General features: G+C 38.1%; 2 protein-coding genes across 2 annotated transcripts in view; both read left to right on the forward strand.

Moving 5' to 3' along the window:
* The window catches only part of LOC127867957 (folliculin-interacting protein 1-like), a 280,754-nt gene extending 265,392 nt beyond the window's left edge, over positions 1-15,362 (forward strand). The window contains exon 15 of the transcript XR_008043820.1: positions 14,323-15,362. The gene's annotated coding sequence lies outside the window, so the exon portion shown is untranslated. The remainder of the gene's footprint in view (positions 1-14,322) is intronic.
* Positions 1-22,692, forward strand: part of LOC127867961 (ras association domain-containing protein 4-like) — a 58,357-nt gene that overhangs the window by 21,545 nt on the left and 14,120 nt on the right. The window contains exons 4-7 of the mRNA XM_052409489.1: positions 15,372-15,453; positions 17,787-17,954; positions 19,383-19,580; positions 20,312-20,413. Of these exons, the coding sequence (XP_052265449.1) occupies positions 15,372-15,453; positions 17,787-17,954; positions 19,383-19,580; positions 20,312-20,413 (550 nt within the window). The remainder of the gene's footprint in view (positions 1-15,371; positions 15,454-17,786; positions 17,955-19,382; positions 19,581-20,311; positions 20,414-22,692) is intronic.

The following is a 22,692-nucleotide window of genomic DNA, read 5'->3' on the forward strand; positions in this document are numbered from 1 at the left end:
ACTATACGTACTACTACTATACGACTAGCAGACGTGCACGAGACGACGGACGACGGCGACGACGCGACGACGACGACTAAGACGACGACGACGACGACTACGAAGACGACGACTACTACTACGACTACGACACACGAACGACTACGACTACTACTGACTACTTACTACTACTAACTGTACTAGTACTACGACTACTACTACGACGACTACTACACTTTACTACTACTATCACTACTCTACTACTACTACTACAACTACTATTACTACTACTACAACTACTATTACTACTACTGCTACTACTACTACTACTACTACTACTACTACTACTACTACTACTACTACTACTACTACTACTACTACTACTACTACACCACCATCACCACCACCACCATTCACAGTGACAAAAAACGTATTCACACAATGGCTGCTACTACAACTTATAGCCCATATAGGGGGGCATGCATGTTTTACAAACAGCCCTTGTTTCTATGGGATTTTAACCACAACTGTTCATGTTTATCTCCGACACATATTTTTAGGTCACCTGTCATGAAGTGACACGGTGAGCTTATGTGATCGTGTGATGTCCGGCGTCCGTTGTGCGTGCCTGCGTGTGTCCGTGCGTCCGTCCATCAACAATTTGTTTGTGTAGACAGTAGAGGTCACAGTTTGCATCCAATCTTGATGAAATTTGGTCAAAATGTTTATCTTGATGAAATCTGGTTTGGGATTGTATTTGGGTCATCTGGGGTCAAAAACAAGGTCACTAGGTCAAATAATAGAACAACCTTCTGTAGACAATAGAGGTCACAATTTTCATCCAATCTTTATGAAATTTGGTCAGAATGTTTATCTTGATGAAATCTGGATTGGGATTTTATTTGGGTCATCTGGGGTCAAAAACTAGGTCACTAGGTCAAATAATAGAAAAACCTTGTGTAGACATTAGAGATCACAGTTTTCATCCAACCTTTATGAAATTTGGTCAGAATTCTTGATGAAATCTGGGTGGGATTGTATTTGGGTCATCTGGGGTAAAAATCTAGGTCAAATAAATAGAAAAACCTTGTGTTGACAATAGAGGTCACAGTTTTCATCCAATATTTATGAACTGTGGTCAGAATGTTTATCTTGATGAAATCTGGATTGGGATTGTATTTGGGTCATCTAGAGTCAGGAACTAGGTCACTAGGTCAAATCATAGAAAAACATTGTGTAGACAATAGAGGTCATAGTTTTCATCTGATCTTAATGAGTCAGGTGAGCGATTCAGGACCATCATGGCCCGCTTGTTTGACTTAGTAACTTTGAATATATGGTTAAATTTTGTGTTTCGATCCACTTTACTTCTAAAGTAATGTTGGGATTTCGTAACGTTGGCATTTAACGCGCAATTTGTTACGTGACGTTCACGCACGCTTTTCCGTCGTGACGTCACACCCGTTATATTTTGTTTATATTATGCATTGCAAGTAAAGGTTGAACCTGGATTTCGCTCCTTATATTATTCTTATCACAACGCGTATCCGCCTACATATTTTGGTGCCGTGACGAAAACCATGACGAAAAACAACGATCAAGAAAAGCAACTGAGCCAGCGTCTCGGTTTAAAGAAAATCATTGAGCGATTTATTGAAAAATTGGCAGAAGCGAAAGAAGAAGATGACATGTTACAATACGAGACTACCATCGAAGCTCTACAAAATAGTGGAAAAAACGAACAGTGTATTTCGGTTGGTAGTGTTGTGCAAGTCCACGACGAAACACCACGTAGTACCTGGAAGCTAGCTGTCGTCGAGGAGGTGGTCAAGGGAAACGATGGACTGGTGAGATCAGCAAAAATACGAGTTGGAAATAAATTGACAAGCAGACCAATTACGAAACTTTATCCCCTGGAAGTGAAGTGAAAAAAAGTGAAACATTTATAAGACTTGTGATGGCTTTTATAGACTGAACGTTTTCATTGTGTTAAGTATGTTGCAAATTAAGTGGTGTTTATATTTTGTTATGAGTATGCATTTAATTATTTGTATTAATTCTATTATGGTGTATTGCATTTCGCGGCCCCCAGAATTTTTTTTTTTTTTTTTTTTAAGATCATCTCACAAATGACCACCACTCTCTCACACTATACCCCCCCCCCACCCCCCCCAATTTTTTTGTTGTTGAAACGGTTAAAATACACAAATATTTATTATTATTATTTTATTTTTGAAATACCGTCCAACCATCGCACCCAAGAATCCCCTCTCCCCCACCCCTCCCCCACCCCCGAATTTTTTGTTTTTGCATTTTTTTTCCACATTTTTGGAAGATAATGTAATAAATGTCCACACACCCACACTATACACCCCTCTTCACTCCACCCCTCCTTCCTTTGTGATTGAAATTGAGAGTCCCTTCACCTTTAAAAAGAAAATAGATGAGCGCTCTGCACCCGCAAGGCGGTGCTCTTGTTTTTATGGACATGCATACTAGGATAACACAAAATGACATGTTTTGTAGAACACCAATAATGCATTCTTCAAATCTTTGATACATCGGTGATGTCTTTTAATACTATCCATGCATCCACATTAGCTGACCTCATTTTGACCTTGACTTTTGCTTACTTTAGAACTGAACCCTTTACCACTTAGATACATATTTTTACACATTTGTAGTCCCTTAGAAAGTTAAAATTAATTAAAGACCTTTCAGACTTGATTCGAGATTTAAAGGCTTCAATTCCAACCCTTAGATACTGATGAGCAGCAAACAGCATAAAATCTGAACAGACTGCGAGTTACTCGCAGGCTGTTCTGGTTTTATGCTGTTTGCACTTACCATTTTCACTTTGCTTCCGAGTGGGAAAGGTTTTTCTGTGAAGCTTTCATACTTGCAGGGATGATGCCTTTGAATGCTGTTAACACTCTCACATCAACTGACCTCAATTTGACCTTGACATTGACCTTCTTTTTGACCTAGACTAATTCAGAAGGTCCATATTCTTAGTTAATCAAAAATGATATGTTTCATCAAACATCAAAACTTCTTTGTACAAAGCTTTGATACTTGGATGGATGTTGTCTATGAAGGCTATTTACACACCCGCATCACGTAACCCTATTTTGACCTTGATATTGACCAACTTTTGGATTGGGAGTAATTCAGAGGGTCACAATTCTTGGGTTAAGCTAAACTGACTTTTTTCTCAACATCACATATGAGCGCTGATACTTCCATTCAACATTCAGCACACTCATGACCTGACCTCCTTTTTACCTTGACATTGATATACTTGTGGACTTATTCAAATTGGCCAATTTATAAATACTAAAAATTCATCCATCTGGTTTATCTGCATTTATTATGCTCCCCCAAAATTTATTTTGGGGGGAGCATATAGTCGCCGCTTCGTCTGTCCATGTGTCAGTCTGTCTGACTGTCTGTCCGTCCGTGCACTATTTTTGTCCGGGCTATTTCTCAGCAACTAATGACCGGAATTCAATGAAACTTTATGGGAAGCTTCACTACCAAGAGGAGATGTGCATATTATCAGCGGGTTCTGATCGGATGATTTTTCACAGAGTTATGGCCCTTTGAAATTTTCTATAAAAAAATGATTGTCCCCCAACTACTTTGCCCTCAAGACGTTTTCTTTTGTCTGAATATATAGTGCAATATTGTGACAAAAAAAAACTTTGGGGAGCATCACCCGTCTCTGACGGTTTCTTGTTAAATAAAGCATCTTGTTTTATTTTTTTGTAATAATAATTCTTGAAATTCTTACTAGTCGTAAAAATGAAAATAAATGTCCAATCTAATAGAAAGTGTTCTAAGCAAATACTACCGTATACTTTCGCTTATAAGACGCATTTTTAAGACTCAGTAATAAGTTACAGTGGGGATCTCATCTTATAAGCGAGATACTGGTGAAAATAAACGAATTCTCGAAAAATTGGCCAAATTGGACACTTGTCATTATTATTGTTTTGAATCATCTAATGTCTGTATAATGCCCGTACCGTGTACCAGAACGCTATGTTAAGTTACCAATATACTTGCAATAGAATATATCGTAATTGATTTTGTTGTCTATTATTTCCAATTTGCATTTTGTTATTTTTGGGTTGTAAGACGTTATATATCTTGTCTGTGATTATACATGAAAAGTTTGTATCACCTGATTGTCTGCGTGCGACTTCCTTAATTGTCAATTAAATTGGCTATTAGAGTATACGTGTGAAAGCTGTGACACAATGCCAAACATGCTAAAAACAACTGCAAAATCAGTTCTCAGGTTGTCAATTGTTCAATAAACACGCTGCCGATAACAAGTGCTTCTTGAAAAGTTTGTATCACCTGATCGTCTGTGTGCGACGTCGTTAATTGTCAAATAAGACTTAATTGGCAATTAGAGTATCGTCTGAAATCGGCGACTCGCCAAACATGCTAAAAACAACGGCAAAATTAGTTTCCAGTTTGCAACTGTCAATTGTTAAATAAACACGCGTATTCAGACAACCCCCTAATACCGATAACACCTAATTTATTAGGGGCCAACATGGCAGGATCAAAGAGCGACCTCATGCTATTATCCACAGGTGGCATTCTTTTTGACACGTGATCTTGATCTGCGCTTCCGAGTCTATCACTCTATCATGCGATTGGCTAATTTTATGAAAGTAAGCATTACCTATTTTTGATAGACACGTGGCGTAAAATTTGCATTATCAAGGAAATAAAACTAAACGATTTCAAAAATCTGCCTATTAGTTTTCAATACCTATCAAACAATACAATTATATTTACAAATTACAACTACTGGAATTGAAACGAAAACATAACTCTTATGATGTGACATTTAAGTTGAAAGTGATTGAGTATGCAAAAACACATTTGGATCGTGCAACCGAGCGCGAATTTGGAGTCACTGAGAAAATGGTTAGAGACTGGAAGTCCAAGGAAAATAAGTCGATGAAAACGGCAAAATTTGACCGCGTCTTATATGGGGGTCAGTCTTAAATCCACCCATTATAAAATCCGTCGTCGGGGTGCATCTTATAAGGGAGGGCGTCTTATAAGCGAAAGTATACGGTATATTAATATTTAACTGTTTCTACCCAGAATGTACACTAAATTGTAACTCAATGTGCAGTAAGCTTTTGGTTGAATCAGGTGGAAAAATTAAAGTTTTTTCTTTAGTCACATTATTATGCCCCCCTTCGAAGAAGAGGGGGTATATTGCTTTGCACATGTTGGTCGGTCGGTCTGTCTGTCGGTCCGTCCACCAGGAGGTTTCCGGATGATAACTCAAGAACGCTTGGGCCTAGGATCATGAAACTTCATAGGTACATTGATCATGACTCGCAGATGACCCCTATTGATTATGAGGTCACTAGGTCAAAGGTCAAGGTCACAGTGATTCGAAATAGTAAAATCGTTTCCGGATGATAACTCAAGAACGCTTAGGCCTAGGATCATGAAACTTGATAGGTAGATTGATTATGACTCGCAGATGACTCCTATTGATTTTCAGTTCACTAGGTTAAAGGTCAAGGTCACGGTGACCCAAAATAGTAAAATGGTTTCCGGATGATAACTCAAGAACGCTTATGCCTAGGATCATGAAATTTCGTAGGTAGATTGATAATGGCTGGCAGATGACATCTATTGATTTTCAGGTCACTAGGTCAAAGGTCAAGGTCACAGTGACCCAAAGTAGTAAAATGGTTTCCGTATGATAACTCAAGAACGCTCATGCCTAGGATCATGAAACTTCATAGGTACATTGATCATGACTCGCAGATGACTTCTACTGATTTTCAGGTCACTAGGTCAAAGGTCAAGGTCACGGTGACCCGAAATAGTAAAATGGTTTCCGGATGATAACTCAAGAACGCTTATGCCTAGGATCATGAAACTTGATAGGTAGATTGATCATGACTCGCAGTTGACCCCTATTGATTTTCAGGTCACTATATCAAAGGTCAAGGTCACGGTGACCCGAAATAGTAAAATGGTTTCCGGATGATAACTCAAGAATGCTTATGACTAGGATCATGAAACTTCATAGGTTCATTGATCATGACTCGCAGATGACCCCTATTGATTTTGAGGTCACTAGGTCAAAGGTCAAGGTCATGGTGACCCGAAATAGTTAAATGGTTTCCAGATGATAACTCAAGAACTCTTATGCCTAGGATCATGAAACTACATAGGTACATTGATCATGACTCGCAGATGACCCCTATTGATTTTGAGGTCACTAGGTCAAAGGTCAAGTTCACGGTGACCCGAAATAGTAAAATGGTTTCCGGATGATAACTGAAGAACGTTTATTCCTAGGATCATGAAACTTGATAGGTAGATTGATCATGACTCGCAGATGACCCCTATTGATTTTCAGGTCACTAGGTCAAAGGTCAAGGTCACGGTGACCCAAAATAGTAAAATGGTTTCTGGATGATAACTCAAGAACGCTTATGGCTAGGATCATGAAACTTCATAGGTACATTGATCATGATTGGCAGATGACCCCTATTGATTTTCAGGTCACTAGGTCAAAGGTCAAGGTCACAGTAACAAAAAACATATTCACACAATGGCTGTCACTACAACGGAGAGCCCATATGGGGGGCATGCATGTTTTACAAACAGCCCTTGTTTGCTGTACCTGTGATAGAATAATCACCAGGTTTTGATAGTTTTTAGTTTAATATAAAAGAAACAGTAATTGGACCAGGTAGTTTTCCATTTTTCATTCAAATCTTTGTAAACCTCAAATATTTCTTTGAAAAGAATGAAAAAGTTTCTTGATAATACTTCCTTATTGAGTCGAGATTTATTAATCAACAGCCAACATTGGACACACAGAATATTTTGCTTTCAGTTCAGGTTTTTATGCAATTTAAATTTAAGTTAAGAGGACAATACTTATAATATTTAACCCTTTCCCACTTAGAAGCAAAGTTAAAATTGCTATGTGCAAACAGCATTAAACCAGAACAGCCTGCGAGTAACTCACAGTCTGTTCAGGTTTTATGCTGTTTGCTGCTCATCAGTAACTTAAGGTTGGAAATGAAGCCTTTAAAACTTGAATTTAGTAAGAAAGGTCTTGAATTAAATTTAACTTTCTAACGGACTACAAATGCGTAAAAATACGGTTAAGAGTTAATATGAACTTAACTTGGTTGAAGGACAATTCTCTGCTGAGAGCAAGAATAGCTTACCAGTCTTCTTTGAACATATGCTGATAATACTTTCTAGCTTTCATAGGACAACTTAAAACCTGCTCATAAACAAAATGAACATTATGACTTTAGTAAAGACTTAAAAGCATTACAAGTGAAGGAAATTGGCTATGGTTTCTTTCAGCAGCAAGGTTTCATGTCATACTTGCTTTTCTTTTTTTGTTGAGGTGGAAAAATTTGTGACATGCAGAAAATAATGTTAATTAAAATCATGTCTGAAAAGTTTGTTGTTTTCAGAGAACTTGGAATTTGAAATAATGGCCCATGCATAGAAATAATGGTGAGTGTGGTCTAGCCAATGATGCATCAATATTTCTCAAGCAGCGCCCAATTATCTGCCTTAATCTTCCTAGAAATACATAACGTACTAGTGATTATTATACATTGTATATAAATCATTTCGCATGAAGTTGCCTTTTCTTCCTTTTTGGCTCAAGTAATTGCATTTTATTTCCACATTCAGGGATCCATGTATTTTTTCAGCAGTACTTTGTTAGCGATCATAACAACTGAATTGATTTATAGAAAAACGTTAAAACCTGGATAAAACCAGAATGAAGATTTGTGTACCATCTTATATTAAGTAATAAATTCAGCTCTGAATTCCAGGTCAAAGAATGTCTATCCACTGCAAACAAACTGATAAAACATAACTGATAAGGTATTCACAAATATGGCCTGCGTTGGCAGTAGTTATACAGGTATCATGCTGATAAGTTTTTCTCAAATCATTTTAAAATAACCCTTGTTCAAAACTTTGTAAAACGTCCATGTCAATTTTAATCAGATGACATCTTGAACTTGATAAGAACATATATGATAGTTAGAATTTTCATGAAATATTTTGAAATATAAAACTGAATGTATTATTTATGAATGTATGATACAATGTAACACATTTATATACACCCTTACAGTACATGTACATGAACTATTTTGTATATAACATGCATGTATATAATACTTAATAGTGAAAAAAAAATTGCAAACACAAAAATATATGTATACAAAATTTAATTTGAATCATCACATTGCCTAGCACACCAGCATATAATTTTGGCTTTATTATGTCTCAAGTTTAATGACTTATGAATAGATTTAAGTATTTTTCCTGGTTTGAAAACATGACTACAATTATATCAATGAGAAAGACCTTTAGAAAAATCCTCAAGTAGGGATCGAACTCCCGACTTGTAGCATCTGTTATGTTACCATGTTGGTTACAGTGACTATCATAGTGGAAACTAAATAACCTGTTTTGTGGCCCCCATAAGTTGTTTGAAGATAATGGGGTCATGAAATTATTTCTGCAGCCTTTTGTCAGCAGCAAGTATGGCAGTTCTATTTGAGAAAATTATTCTGAAATTTCCACTTAAGTACAATAATATATAAATAATGCCTAAGTATCTTATTAAAGCATCATGTATCGAAGAGGAGCTGTTAATGACTCCAAGCCTAAGTACTAGAAATGGCACGGCAGGGGCCGACACATATCCCCATGCCGCATGTTTGACCCAGGGGGGGGGGGGGGGGCTGAGGGTTGGTATGGGGCCATGCATAGTTGAGATTGACCGTATTTTCATAAGAATAGTTCAGATAATCAATTAGAAGTGAATCAGTGTAGAAATGAAGAAGTTAAGTAAAAGGCAATTTTGGGTGGGTGTGGCCTATGTGGGCAGGGCACCCCAGGGTTGGTAATGGGGCCATGCATAGTTAAGATTGACGGTATATATTGTTATAAGAATAAGTCAGTATCAATTAGAAGTGAATCGGTGTAGAAATGAAGAAATTATAGTAAAAGGCAATTTTGTGTGGGTGTGGCCTATTTGGGCGGGGCGCCCCAGGGTTGCTAATTGGGCCATGCATAGTCGAGATTGACCGTATTGTCATAAGAGAAGTTCAGTATCAATTAGAAGTGATACGGTGTAGAAATGAAGAAGTTATAGTAAAAGGCAAATTTGGGTGGGTGTGGCCTATGTGGGTGGGGCGCTTCAGGGCTGGTAATGTAGCCATTCATAGTTGAGATTGACCGTATTGTCATGCATAGTTGAGATTGACCGTATTGTCATAAGAGAATTTCATTATCAATTTGAAGTGAATCGGTATAGAAATGAAGAAATTATAGTAAAAGGCAATTTTGGGTGGGTGTGGTCTATGTGGGCGGGCACCCGAGGGTTGTTAATGGGGCCATGCATAGTTGAGATTGACCGTATTGTCATAAGAGAGGTTCAGTATCAATTTGAAGTAAATCGGTGCAGAAATGGAGAAGTTAATGTAAAATAACATAAAAAATGAGTGAGAATCTATGACCCGGCCTCGCCCCAACCCCCATAACTTTTGACCCAGGGGTCAGATTAAAATTCCAAATAGTGCAGGGTCGCACATATGCTTATAGCTACCATGTGTGTAAGTTTCAAGGTTCTAGTGCTTAGAGTGTAGGAGGAGATAGTGGCCAGGACGGACAGACAGACAGACAGACGGACGGAGGAGATAACCACAATATCCCCACGCTTTTCAAAAAGCGTGGGTATAATAATGTATGTAATAATTGATAGGGGCAATTTCAAAGGGGTCTGACCAAGAATAATGAAGCCTTACTATCCAGGAACATCTCTGCAAATCAATAACAGATAATGACGGTGTGAAGCAGTTTTCGTTCTGTTTAATTATTGCCTTCTATGGATTCTTCAGACTAATCTTCCTGATTAAAAAGTGCTTTGTAAATTATCATAGAGTGAGTCAATGACAGTTCATTAACAGTTCATGAATATTCTTGCAAAAGCTGTGTTCGCCACTGTTTGCAACAGAAAGAACAAAATAGCTACCTATTATTATAATTATTCAAGAAAAAATTTTGGCATAAAGCATCCAAAGAAATGCTTTTTGCAGAGACATTACCTAGTTTTTTATTGCTTTCAACTTTGTGTGTACACCTGTGTTATTAGCTGCGAAAAATTGTGACTGCCTGATAAGCCTCCTAGCATGGCCCAGTACTCAGCTGATAAGCCTTCTCATATTAATATTAATCCTGAAGGCTGGAAAACTGATCTGTTTCTCCCCTGAGGATATCTTAACCCCCAAGCAAATGTGTTTCTGGGTGAAATAGAGCATTGTGAACTGAACAAGCAAATATGTTTTCAATGATCTGTGGGAAGAATTGTTATCCCCACGCTTTTTGAAAAAAAGGTGGGGATATTGTGGTTATCTCCGCCGTCCGTCCGTCCGTCCGTCTGTCCGTCCGTCCTGGCCACTATCTCCTCCTACACTAAAAGCACTAGAACCTTGAAACTTACACACATGGTAGCTATGAGCATATGTGCGACCCTGCACTATTTGGAATTTTGATCTGACCCCTGGGTCAAAAGTTATAGCGGTTGGGGTGGGGCCGCGTCAGAAATTATCACTCATTTTTTTAGGTTATTTTACATTTACTTCTTTATTTCTACACCGATTCACTTAAAATTGATACTGGACCTCCCTTATGACAATACGGTCAATCTCAACCATGCATGGCCCCATTCCCAACCCTGGGGCGCCCCGCCCACATAGGCCACACCCACCAAAAATTTCCATTTACTATAATTTTTTCATTTCTACACGGATTCACTTCAAATTGATACTGGACCTCTCTTATGACAATACGGTCAATCTCAACCATGCATGGCCCCATTCCCAACCCTGGGGCGCCCCGCCCACATAGGCCACACCCCCCAAAAATTTCCATTTACTATAATTTTTTCATTTCTACACTGATTCACTTCAAATTGATACTGAACTTTTGTTATGACATTAGGGTCAATCTCAACTATGCATGGCCCCAATCCCAACCCTGGGGCGCCCGCCCACATAGGCCACACCCACCAAAAAATTCCCATTTACTATAATTTTTTCATTTCTACACGGATTCACTTCAAATTGATACTGAACTTCTCTTATGACATTAGGGTCAATCTCAACTATGCATGGCCCCATAACCAACCCTGGGGCCCCGCCCACATAGACCACACCCACCCAAAATTGCCTTTACTATAATTTCTTCATTTCTACACCGATTCACTTCAAATTGATATTGAACTTCTCTTATGACAATACAGTCAATCTCAACTATGCATGGCCCCATTACCAACCCTGGGGCGCCCCGCCCACATAGACCACACCCACCCAAAATTGCCTTTTACTATAATTTCTTCATTTCTACACCAATTCACTTCAAATTGATACTGAACCTCTCTTATGACAATACGGTCAATCTCAACTATGCATGGCCCCATTACCAACTCTGGGGCCCCGCCCACATAGACCACACCCGCCCAAAATTGCCTTTTACTATAATTTCTTCATTTCTACACCGATTCACTTCAAATTGATACTGAACTTCTCTTATGACAATACGGTCAATCTCAACTATGCATGGCACAATTACCAACCCTGGGGCGCCCTGCCCACATATGTCACACCCACCCAAAATTGCCTTTTACTATAACTTCTTCATTTCTACACCAATTCACTTCTAATTGATGATGAACTTCTCTTATGACAATACGGTCAATCTCAGCTATGCATGGCCCCATTACCAACCCTGGGGCACACCTAGGTCAAACATTCGGCGTGGGGATACGCGTCGGCCTCTGCCGCGCCATTTCTAGTTTGTACCTGTGTTGAAATAGGTCATGTATGACTGGCTTACCAGTACAGGTAGTGCCTGCCAACATTGATCTTATGCTTACCTTTAGTCATGAATACATGTTTTTTTTTAGCGAGGCTGTTTTCGGAGAAAACCTGAGCTATTGTCATAGCCAGCTTGTCGTCCGTTTCCGACGTCCGACGTCTGCTGTCCGCCGTAGGCGTCGTACTACAACCTTAACATTGGCCATAACTTTTTTAATATTGAAGATAGCACCTTGATATTTGGCATGCATGTGTATCTCATGGAGCTGAACATTTTGAGTGGAAAAATTTCAAGGTGAACATCATCCTTCAAGGTCTAGGGTCGAAAAAAAAAAGTCAAGGGAAGTAATAAGCTTTAAATGGACATAGTTATCTGACCTGCCCACGTATATATTTTTGTTAAATAAATCAAAGCGGCGCAGTAGGAGGCATTGTGTTTCTGACAAACACATTGTGGTAAAAGGTCAAGGTCAAGGTCATCCTTTACGGTCTATGGTAAAAAATACAAATTTTGAATATTGAAGATAGCACCTTGATATTTGGCATGCATGTGTATCTCATGGAGCTGAACATTTTGAGTGGAAACATTTTAAGGTGAACATCATCCTTCAAGGTCTAGGGTCGAAAAAACAAAGTCAAGGGAAGTAATAAGCTTTAAATGGACATAGTTATCTGACCTGCCCACGTATATATTTTTGTTAAATATATCAAAGCGGCGCAATAGGCGGCATTGTGTTTCTGACAAACACATTGTGGTAAAAGGTCAAGGTCAAGGTCATCCTTTACGGTCTATGCTAAAAAATACAAATTTAAGGGAAGTAATAAGCTTTAAAAAGGGAGATAAGTATTCAATATTGAACATAGCCACTTTTTATATTTGGCATGCATGTGTATCTCATGGAGCTGCACATTTCGAGTGGTCAATCACAGTCACGGTAGTGGCTTTTAAATATTTGCTACTAAAAATAGAGATTTGTTAGAGACAATTATTTTCAAGGGAAGTAATTTATATAATTATATATCTCATATTATATATTTACTTACCAAGAATTGAAGTTCTTTTCACAGTTACTGTACAGATTTATTATTTTGATTTTTTATAACTCAATTGATTGTGTTTTTTTTAATGATATAATTATAATTTCTTTGATGTTCATTACATACCTGTGTCCATAGATACATGATGAACTCTGGCTATGATCTCTTTTAAACCACAGGCCTTGGTTGTCAGTGATGTCTGACATGGTCATAATTGACTGTGAGACACCACCCCCCCCCTGTTTGATTGGACAAAATTCAAGGGAAGTAATATGCTTTAAAGGGAGATGATTCCTATACCTGCCAAATGATAAATAGCAATTTTATTTCAAAGCGGTGCAATAGGGGGCATTGTGTTTCTGACAAACACATCTCTTGATATAATTATCATTTCTTACCTGTTCTATTTTGTGAATGCTAGTTTTCATTAAATACCAGTGGACTTATGTCCATACAAACATGATGAACTCTGGCTATGATCTCTGTGATAAACCACAGGCCTTGGTTGTCAGTGATGTCTGACTTGGTCATTTTTGACTGTGTACAGACCTCCCCCCCCCCTGGTTGGATTGGACAAAATCCAAGGGAAGTAATAAAGCTATAAAGGGAGATGATGTCTATACCTGCCAAATGATAAATATAAATTTTATTTCAAAGTGGCGCAGTAGGGGGCATTGTGTTTCTGACAAACACATCTCTTGTTGGGTCACTAGGTCAAAGGTCAAGGTCACTGTGACCTCTAAAAAAAACAAAATTCTGATAAGCTTTCGCAGTTGAGCGTGGCACCCGTTATGCGGTGCTCTTGTTTAATGTACTGTTATGTTGAATATATTAGCTTTTCACACTGAAATCTAGTAAAATCGATGAACATATATCCCTCACATGGAACCCGTGATACACCTCACAATTGTTCCTAAACCTCATCAAAACGCATAATAGTATTTATTTGTCATTACCACTGATTATTATACTCCCACAAACGAAGTTTAGGGGGGTATATAGGAGTGAACTTGTCTGTCGGCCTGTCGGTCGGTCGGTCTGTCGGTCTGTCTGTCGGTCCGTATTAAGTGTCCGCTCTCTAATTCAAGTAGTTTTCATCCGATCTTCGACAAACTTGGTCTGAAGTTGTATCTACGTGATGTCTAGTCCAAGTTCGAACATGGGCCTTGCCGGGTTAAAACTAGGTCACGGGGTCACTTAGTGCGTTTTAAACATTCAGCATGTTGTCTGCTCTCTAATTCAAGTAGTTTTCATCCGATCTTTACCAAACTCGGTCAGAAGTTGTATCTAGATGATCTTAAGGCCAAGTTCGAACATGGGCCTTGCCGGGTCAAAAACTAGGTCACGGGGTCACTTAGTGAGTTTTTTATCATTCAGCAAGGTGTCCTCTCTCTTATTCAAGTAGTTTTCATCTGATCTTCACCAAACTTGGTCAGAAGTTTTATCTAGATGATCTGAAGGCCAAGTTCGAACATGGGCCATGCCAGATCAAAAACTAGGTCACAGGGTCACTTAGTACATTTTACACATTGAGCATGGTGTCCGCTCTCTATTTCAAGTAGTTTAAATCCGATCTTCACCACACTTGGTCAGAAGTTGTGACTAGATGATGTGTAGGTCAAGTTCGAACATGGGCCATTCCGGGTCAAAAACTAGGTCACGGGGTCTCTTAGTGTGTTTTAAACCTCACCATGTTGTCCGCTCTCTCATTCAAGTAGTTTTTATCCAATCCTCACCAAAATTGGTCAGAAGTTGTATCTTGATAATGTCTAGGGCAAGTTTGAATATGGGTCATGCCGGGTCAAAAACAAGGTCACGGGGTCACTTAGTGCGTTTTAAACATCACAATGTTGTCCGCTCTCTAATTCAAGTAGTTTTCATCCAATCTTCACCAAACTTGGTCAGAAGTTGTATCTAGATGATGTCTAGGTCAAGTTTGAATATGGGTCATGCCGGGTCAAAAACTAGGTCACGGGGTATCTTAGTGCGTTTTAAACCTCACCATGTTGTCCGCTCTCTAATTCAAGTAGTTTTCATCCAATCCTCACCAAACTTGGTCACAAGTTTTATCTAAATGATCTCTAGGACAAGTTTGAACATGGGCCATTAGGTGCCTAAAACTAGGTCACGGGGTCACTTAGTGCGTTTTTTAACATTAAGCATGGTGTCCGCTCTCTAATTCAAGTAGTTTACATCCGATCTTCACCAAACTTGGTCAGAAGTTTTATTGAGATGATCTTAAGGCCAAGTTAGAACATGGGCCTTTCTGGGTCAAAAACTAGGTCAAGGGGTCACTTAGTGCGTTTTAAAAATTGAGCATGGTGTCCGCTGTTTTTTGTGAAGACGACATGCAAAATATTATGTGTCAATGCGGCATGTGGGGGTATTCGTCACGTCTGTGACAAAGCTCTAGTTTTGTCTTGTTTTCAGAGGAGCTGAACTCTTCAAGAAGGTGCAGGCATATAATGACTGTCACCAGAATAGACGAGGGCAGGCCCTTAACATGGTGGAGGTTCGTAAAATAATTTTCACCATTTTCAAGTTCAAAAAAAAAAACATCAGCGTCTTTCAATGCTGTTTTAAGTCCCAAAGGAAAATATGCTAAAATGATATGATGTTTAAATCTTGTTAAATCTTGTCAGGTTTAATTTCCTTGGGAAATCAATGTCTTTAGCCAGCTCAGAATGCCCAGTCATTTTTATAAGGAGCGAAATTGGACGCAAAAATACACATTGTAAGTTATGTTTATATGATGGTTGACAACACCTGCATACATGCCATAGATCCTGATGTTTGCAAGACAGTCCTGCTTTTGGAATTTTTCTCCTGCTGACCCGACATAAGATGATTAGACTGGACATTTGTTAAAAACTATGCTTGTTCTATAAGTTTACAAGTTTACAATAAAAGTTGCAATTGATGCTCTGTTTGGCCGAAATGTACAATCACTAATTACTTTATAGGCTTTTAATAATGATTCTAGCTAAGTTTTGTTGTGGACACTTAATCAGCAATACTGATTTGGTTAAGCTCAGATAATATGTCATATGAACAAGTTTTTTATTGCTACCAATAGAAACTTTTATTTTTACATGGTTTTGTAAAAAATCCTCTTCATTGTGTTTTATGGTTTGTGTTTCTTCTTTAAACGAAAAATTTCAAATTAAGCAATTTATGACTAGCGTCTAGAAAAAAGGCCTGGGCAAACAGCGTAGACCCTGATGAGACGCCGCATGATGCGGCGTCTCATCAGGGTCTGCGCTGTTTGCTTAAAGGGATTTATGTAAGGAATATTCTAAATATAGAAATAAATATACTAGACATCCCTAATTTTGGAAATAAAATGATCCAATTTAGAAGGATGGGATAGTCCACTAGGCATAAATGGGTTAAACGAACAATGTCAAATTAAGTGGAAAGTGTAGGTCTTGAATAGCCTGCGCTGACTGCAGTGATACTTAATCTGCAAGAAAGCCCAGTTTTCCCAGATTGCCACTAAATTAATTTTCTCTATACACATGAAAGTGCCCGAAATACAATGAATTTACCATACAGTGCAGCATATTATGTAACATATTTTTGGGTCATAAAAACTTTGGCTGAATATGTTTACTAATGCCTTCTTAAAGCAACACACAAGACATAACTTGTTAACAGATTGCTTTTATATGCATCAAACCCATATTTTGTTCTCTGCAACTAACAGATGAAAAACCATTAATTGCCTAGTTATATATTTTGTCTCAGATGTCAAACACATGGAAAATTCCCCAGGGAATGAAATGCATTGAAATGGCTTGTATGCTCTTATCAACCTGGGTAACAAATAAAACATTTTAATTCAAGAAAGCATGAATAGTTCATAAATTGCCTCATTGTTGCAAAAAGGTACCATGTGACATTGAAATTAGAAGGCACATGGTACCTTTTTGTACCAATAGGGCAAATTTTAAATTTTGTGAAAGTAAAATGCCTATATTGTTATGATTGATTTTAAAGTATCCCATGTTATCTAGTGATTACCAGGAAATAATTAAGCATGGAAATGGGCTGTGCTCTGCAAAAAAGAGTTTAATGGGTATGTGTAAAGTGTCTTTCCAGATTAGCCTGTGCAGACATCAATCAGGGACGACAAAGTTCCACTTTTATGATATTTTTTAGTTTAAAGCATAGCAAAAATCAAGTTTTGGGTGGAAAGTGTGGTCCCTGATTAGCATGTGCAGACTACACAGGCTTATCTAGGACGACACTTTACACACATGCACTAAACTCCCTTTTCACAGAACACAGCCCAAATATTTTGTTTGTCAATTGCACACTGTTGGCAAGCAGTTCCTTATGAAAGGATTTGCATCCAAATATGTAAGGAATGGACATGAGTGCAAATAATAATAGTTTAAATGAGATCTCAGTATATATCTAAATCCAGTAATATAATGTAAAAAAGCATTATCATTTGGCATATATATAGGGGCAAGGGAGGCAATTAATATTTAGGAAAATTCAAATGTTAACTTTGATAAAGTTCTAACGGATTTTAAGGCTTTTTGTCCCAACACCATAGTTATCGTAGCAAAAGTTGTTACCTGGACCTTGGAATAAGTGGCAAGCTGGAAAAACAGGGATTAAGACATGTGCTTGAAGTGTCGTCCCTGACTAGCCTGAGGAGTCGGTGTTTATGGAATATTTTGTTTAAAGAAGGTCTCTTTAAAAAAAAATCCAGTGAAGGCAGTAAGTCTCGTCCCTGATTAGCCTGTGTGGACTTCACAGGCTAATTTGTGATGACTCTTTATGCACATGCATTTAGCCCAGTTTTTCCATAACAAGTCTCATATATATTTTCAGGAAGAAGGCAATGTGCGAATACAGGGACCCCTGCCCATTTATTGGGGTCTGAAGAAGCCAATCATCTTGAAGCAGTTTGACGACGTTCCACAGGCACCTTCAACCATCACAAAACGTTACAGCGTTCTCACTGATACCAGTAGTTTGAAAACATTACCAGAAATCAGAGTAAGAGTTGACTTATCTGCTTGATGGTTTGATATATATACATATTTTCTTTGTGTCAGATTATGCCCAATTATTTGTGTGATTAGTGATTATATATATATTTAAACTGGTTGCAATTTTAGCCTTATTCTGGTAAAGTGTCATCCAATATTAGCCTGTGCTGTCCACACAGGCGTATCATCAGGAACAAAACTTTACTCCCTAAAAATATTTTCACTAAAAAGAGGCTTTCTTTAAAAAAATAATTTTTAATCAAACAGAGTGTCGTCCCTGATTAGCCTGTGTTGATTGCAAAGGCTAATCTTGGATGACACACAATGCACATTGCATTATGCCCAGTTTTCCCAGAGACACTAAATGTACATTGCATTATGCCCAGTTTTCCCAGTCTGGGGCTCATTTAATACTCATGCCTTATTAACCCTGCCGAAAAAAAATTCGGAGGGGATATAGTAATTGGTCCTGTCCGTCTGTCCGTCCGTCTGTCCGTCCGGCTGAAACTTTGTCCGGAGCATAACTCCAAATCTATTCAATGGATATACTTTAAACTAAGAATATAAACAGATGGCAACTAGGAGAAGTGCAGTGACCAAGAACCATAACTCTATCTACCTTAGTTTTTTAATTATCTCCCCTTTTATATAACTTTTAAGTAAATTTTTGTCCGGAGCATAACTCTAAATATACTAAAGGGATTTACTTGAAACTTGAAATATTAACAGATGGCAACTAGGAGAAGTGCAGTGACCAAGAAACACAACTCTATCTACCTTAGTTTTTGAATTATCTCCCCTTTTATATAATTTTAAAGTTAATTTTTGTCCGGAGCATAGCTCTAAATCTACTGAAGGGATTTACTTGAAACTTGAAATATAAACAGATGGCAACTAGGAGAAGTGCAGTGACCAAGAACCACAACTCTACCTACCTTAGTTTTTGAATTATCTCCCTTTTATATAACTTTATAGTAAATTTTTGTCCGGAGCATAACTCTAAATATACTAAAGGGATTTACTTGAAACTTGAAATATAAACAGATGGCAACTAGGAGAAGTGCAGTGACCAAGAACCACAACTATATCTACCTTAGTTTTTGAAATATCTCCCCTTTTATATAATTTTTAAGTAAATTTTTGTCCGGAGCATAACTCTAAATCTACTGAAGGGATTTACTTGAAACTTGAAATATAAACAGATGGCAACTAGGAGAAGTGCAGTGACTAAGAACCATAACTCTATCTACCTTAGTGTTTGAGTTATATCCCTTTATTTAATTTCAAAGTAAATTTTTGTCCAGAGCATAATGAATTATTTCCCTTTATTTGTTTTTACAAATATTATTCTACTCTCTAAAAAAAATGTTGTCATACAAGCAAACTTATTTCGGCGGGGATTTGGCACTACTGTGACAAGCTCTTGTTTTTATAGGAAGCTGACCATGTGGTACACAGTCCAACAAAGATATCCACGAGTCATGGACTTGATGACAGTGTCATACACTCAATGTCTTCAGAAGTTGTCATGAGAAAATCGCATATCAAAAAGTCAAACACAGTGGCATACAGAGGAGATACACCAAACAAATGGAAGAGAGCGTCTATAAACGGACACATATATAACTATGATGTGAGTAGGTGTGAATAGCTTTTTTCCTGATCAGACACATATATAACTTACTATGATGTTAGGAGGTGTGAACATTTGGTTTCTGAACTGCAGTTCCACATTTAAGTCCGACCCAAACACAAACCCAAACCATTTATTAATATAGGCTATACATGTATTGAGTGTTAACACAGCGAAAATTATATTCCAGACAAGGGGAGTATGTCAATTACAGACTCCTGTTGAGTGTTTAAATAGGGGCAATATGTCAATTACAGACTGTTGAGTGTTTAAATGGGGCAATATGTCAATTACAGACTGTTGAGTGTTTAGGCGGTGGCAGTGTGTCAATTGCAGACCGTTTAGTGTTTAAATGGGTCAGTATGTCAATTCCAGGCTATTGAGTGTTTACACAGGGGGAGTGTGTCAATTACAGACTGTTGAGTGTTTAAAAGGGGGCAGTAAGTCAATAACAGACTGTTCAGTGTTTCAATGGTGGCAGTATGTCAATTCCAGACTGTTGAGTGTTTCAACAGGGGCAGTGTGTCCAATACAGACTGTTGAATGTTTAATCGTGGACAGTGTATCTATTCCAGGCTGCTGATTGTATAACATTTGCAATGCCTAAATTCTAGACTAATGTATTAACAAAGGCAATTCTTCAATTCCAGACTGGAATAGACTAGTGAATAATACAGTATTCGTGTCTATTCTAGACAAGTGTATTAACATGGTGCCTGGTTCTATTCCAGACTAGTGTTTTCACTCCAGTGCTCGGCAGCTGTACTAGTGTAACTGTGGACAATAAAATGACAGTGAAACAAGTTATAACAACCTTGCTAGAAAAGTTTAAGGTAAGATGACTGTGGCACTTTGTTTGTTTAGACTCATTACCTCACACCCTGAACTTCAGTTTTATGTCTTTAGTCAAAGTGTCTGTGTTGGCATATGGTAACATCCACATTACTTATAAATCGCCTTCAATACTAATAGTCCTGTTGGACAATGTTGACATTAGTTTGACATCTTGGTTAATTATCCCCACGCTTTTTGAAAAAAAGGTGGGGATATTGTGGTTATCTCCGCCGTCCGTCCGTCTGTCTGTCTGTCCGTCCGTCCTGGCCACTATCTCCTCCTACACTAAAAGCACTAGAACCTTGAAACTTACACACATGGTAGCTATGAGCATATGTGCGACCCTGCACTATTTGGAATTTTGATCTGACCCCTGGGTCAAAAGTTATAGCGGTTGGGGTGGGGCCGCGTCAGAAATTATCACTCATTTTTTTAGGTTATTTTACATTTACTTCTTTATTTCTACACCGATTCACTTCAAATTGATACTGGACCTCTCTTATGACAATACGGTCAATCTCAACCATGCATGGCCCCATTCCCAACCCTGGGGCGCCCCGCCCACATAGGCCACACCCACCAAAAATTTCCATTTACTATAATTTTTTCATTTCTACACGGATTCACTTCAAATTGATACTGAACTTTTGTTATGACATTAGGGTCAATCTCAACTATGCATGGTCCCAATCCCAACCCTGGGGCGCCCGCCCACATAGGCCACACCCACCAAAAAATTCCATTTACTATAATTTTTTCATTTCTACACGGATTCACTTCAAATTGATACTGAACTTCTCTTATGACATTAGGGTCAATCTCAACTATGCATGGCCCCATAACCAACCCTGGGGCCCCGCCCACATAGACCACACCCACCCAAAATTGCCTTTACTATAATTTCTTCATTTCTACACCGATTCACTTCAAATTGATATTGAACTTCTCTTATGACAATACAGTCAATCTCAACTATGCATGGCCCCATTACCAACCCTGGGGCGCCCCGCCCACAGTGACCACACCCACCCAAAATTGCCTTTTACTATAATTTCTTCATTTCTACACCGATTCACTTCAAATTGATACTGAACCTCTCTTATGACAATACGGTCAATCTCAACTATGCATGGCCCCATTACCAACCCTGGGGCCCCGCCCACATAGACCACACCCGCCCAAAATTGCCTTTTACTATAATTTCTTCATTTCTACACCGATTCACTTCAAATTGATACTGAACTTCTCTTATGACAATACGGTCAATCTCAACTATGCATGGCACAATTACCAACCCTGGGGCGCCCTGCCCACATATGTCACACCCACCCAAAATTGCCTTTTACTATAACTTCTTCATTTCTACACCAATTATCTTCTAATTGATGATGAACTTCTCTTATGACAATACGGTCAATCTCAGCTATGCATGGCCCCATTACCAACCCTGGGGCACACTTAGGTCAAACATTCGGCGTGGGGATACGCGTCGGCCTCTGCCGCGCCATTTCTAGTTAGAGAATTATAGTTTTAAAGAGTTTTTATTAACTCTTTAACTCTTGGTATAACTATACTGGGGATACCGCGTATCAGTGTATTAAGCCTATGTCTTAAAATATATAAAAAATTATCGGTTCATTGTTATTTTATCAATTTTGTGAAGAAATTAAGTTCCATTATGATATGATGGGACATTTTTTCTCGATATCGGCTGGGTTCTACTTACGGTCCGACGCCATTTTGTTTGTTATGAAGAGTACTGCATAAAGATGTATTAACGGTTAGCCGCTTTGTAGATTACTAGCATAAAGTTCGGACCTGTCATTGGTGTACAAGATAAGAGTATTTGTTAGTTAAATAAAATAATAAAATACATAAAAGTTTACCTTTTATTTTAGTAGTATGCATATTTTTATGTTTAATATATATATATATAGAATATGTGCATTTTATAAAAGCATAAACTTAACATTATTACGTATTTCAAAAACAACAACAACTTGGCAATAACTTGGAACTTTCTAGTCCTCTAGTGTCAATATAGTTTTTACAATTTCACGTCGACTTCTCTTCAGATCAAATTTGGAAACACCCAGAAAAAAATATGCGAGAAAAAAAACAACATTGTATTTCAATTAAATGGTATGAAGTTTGAGCGTGTCATAGTAATGGTAGTAGCATGCCCATATATGTAAAAATACAGCACTGTCTAACATGCGCATCACCATGTGACGTCATTTTACTATGGCTTGTATCTATTCGGTAAAATAGCAATCGA

This window comes from Dreissena polymorpha, chromosome 2 (genome assembly GCF_020536995.1).
Source record: "Dreissena polymorpha isolate Duluth1 chromosome 2, UMN_Dpol_1.0, whole genome shotgun sequence".
Taxonomy (NCBI): domain Eukaryota; kingdom Metazoa; phylum Mollusca; class Bivalvia; order Myida; family Dreissenidae; genus Dreissena; species Dreissena polymorpha.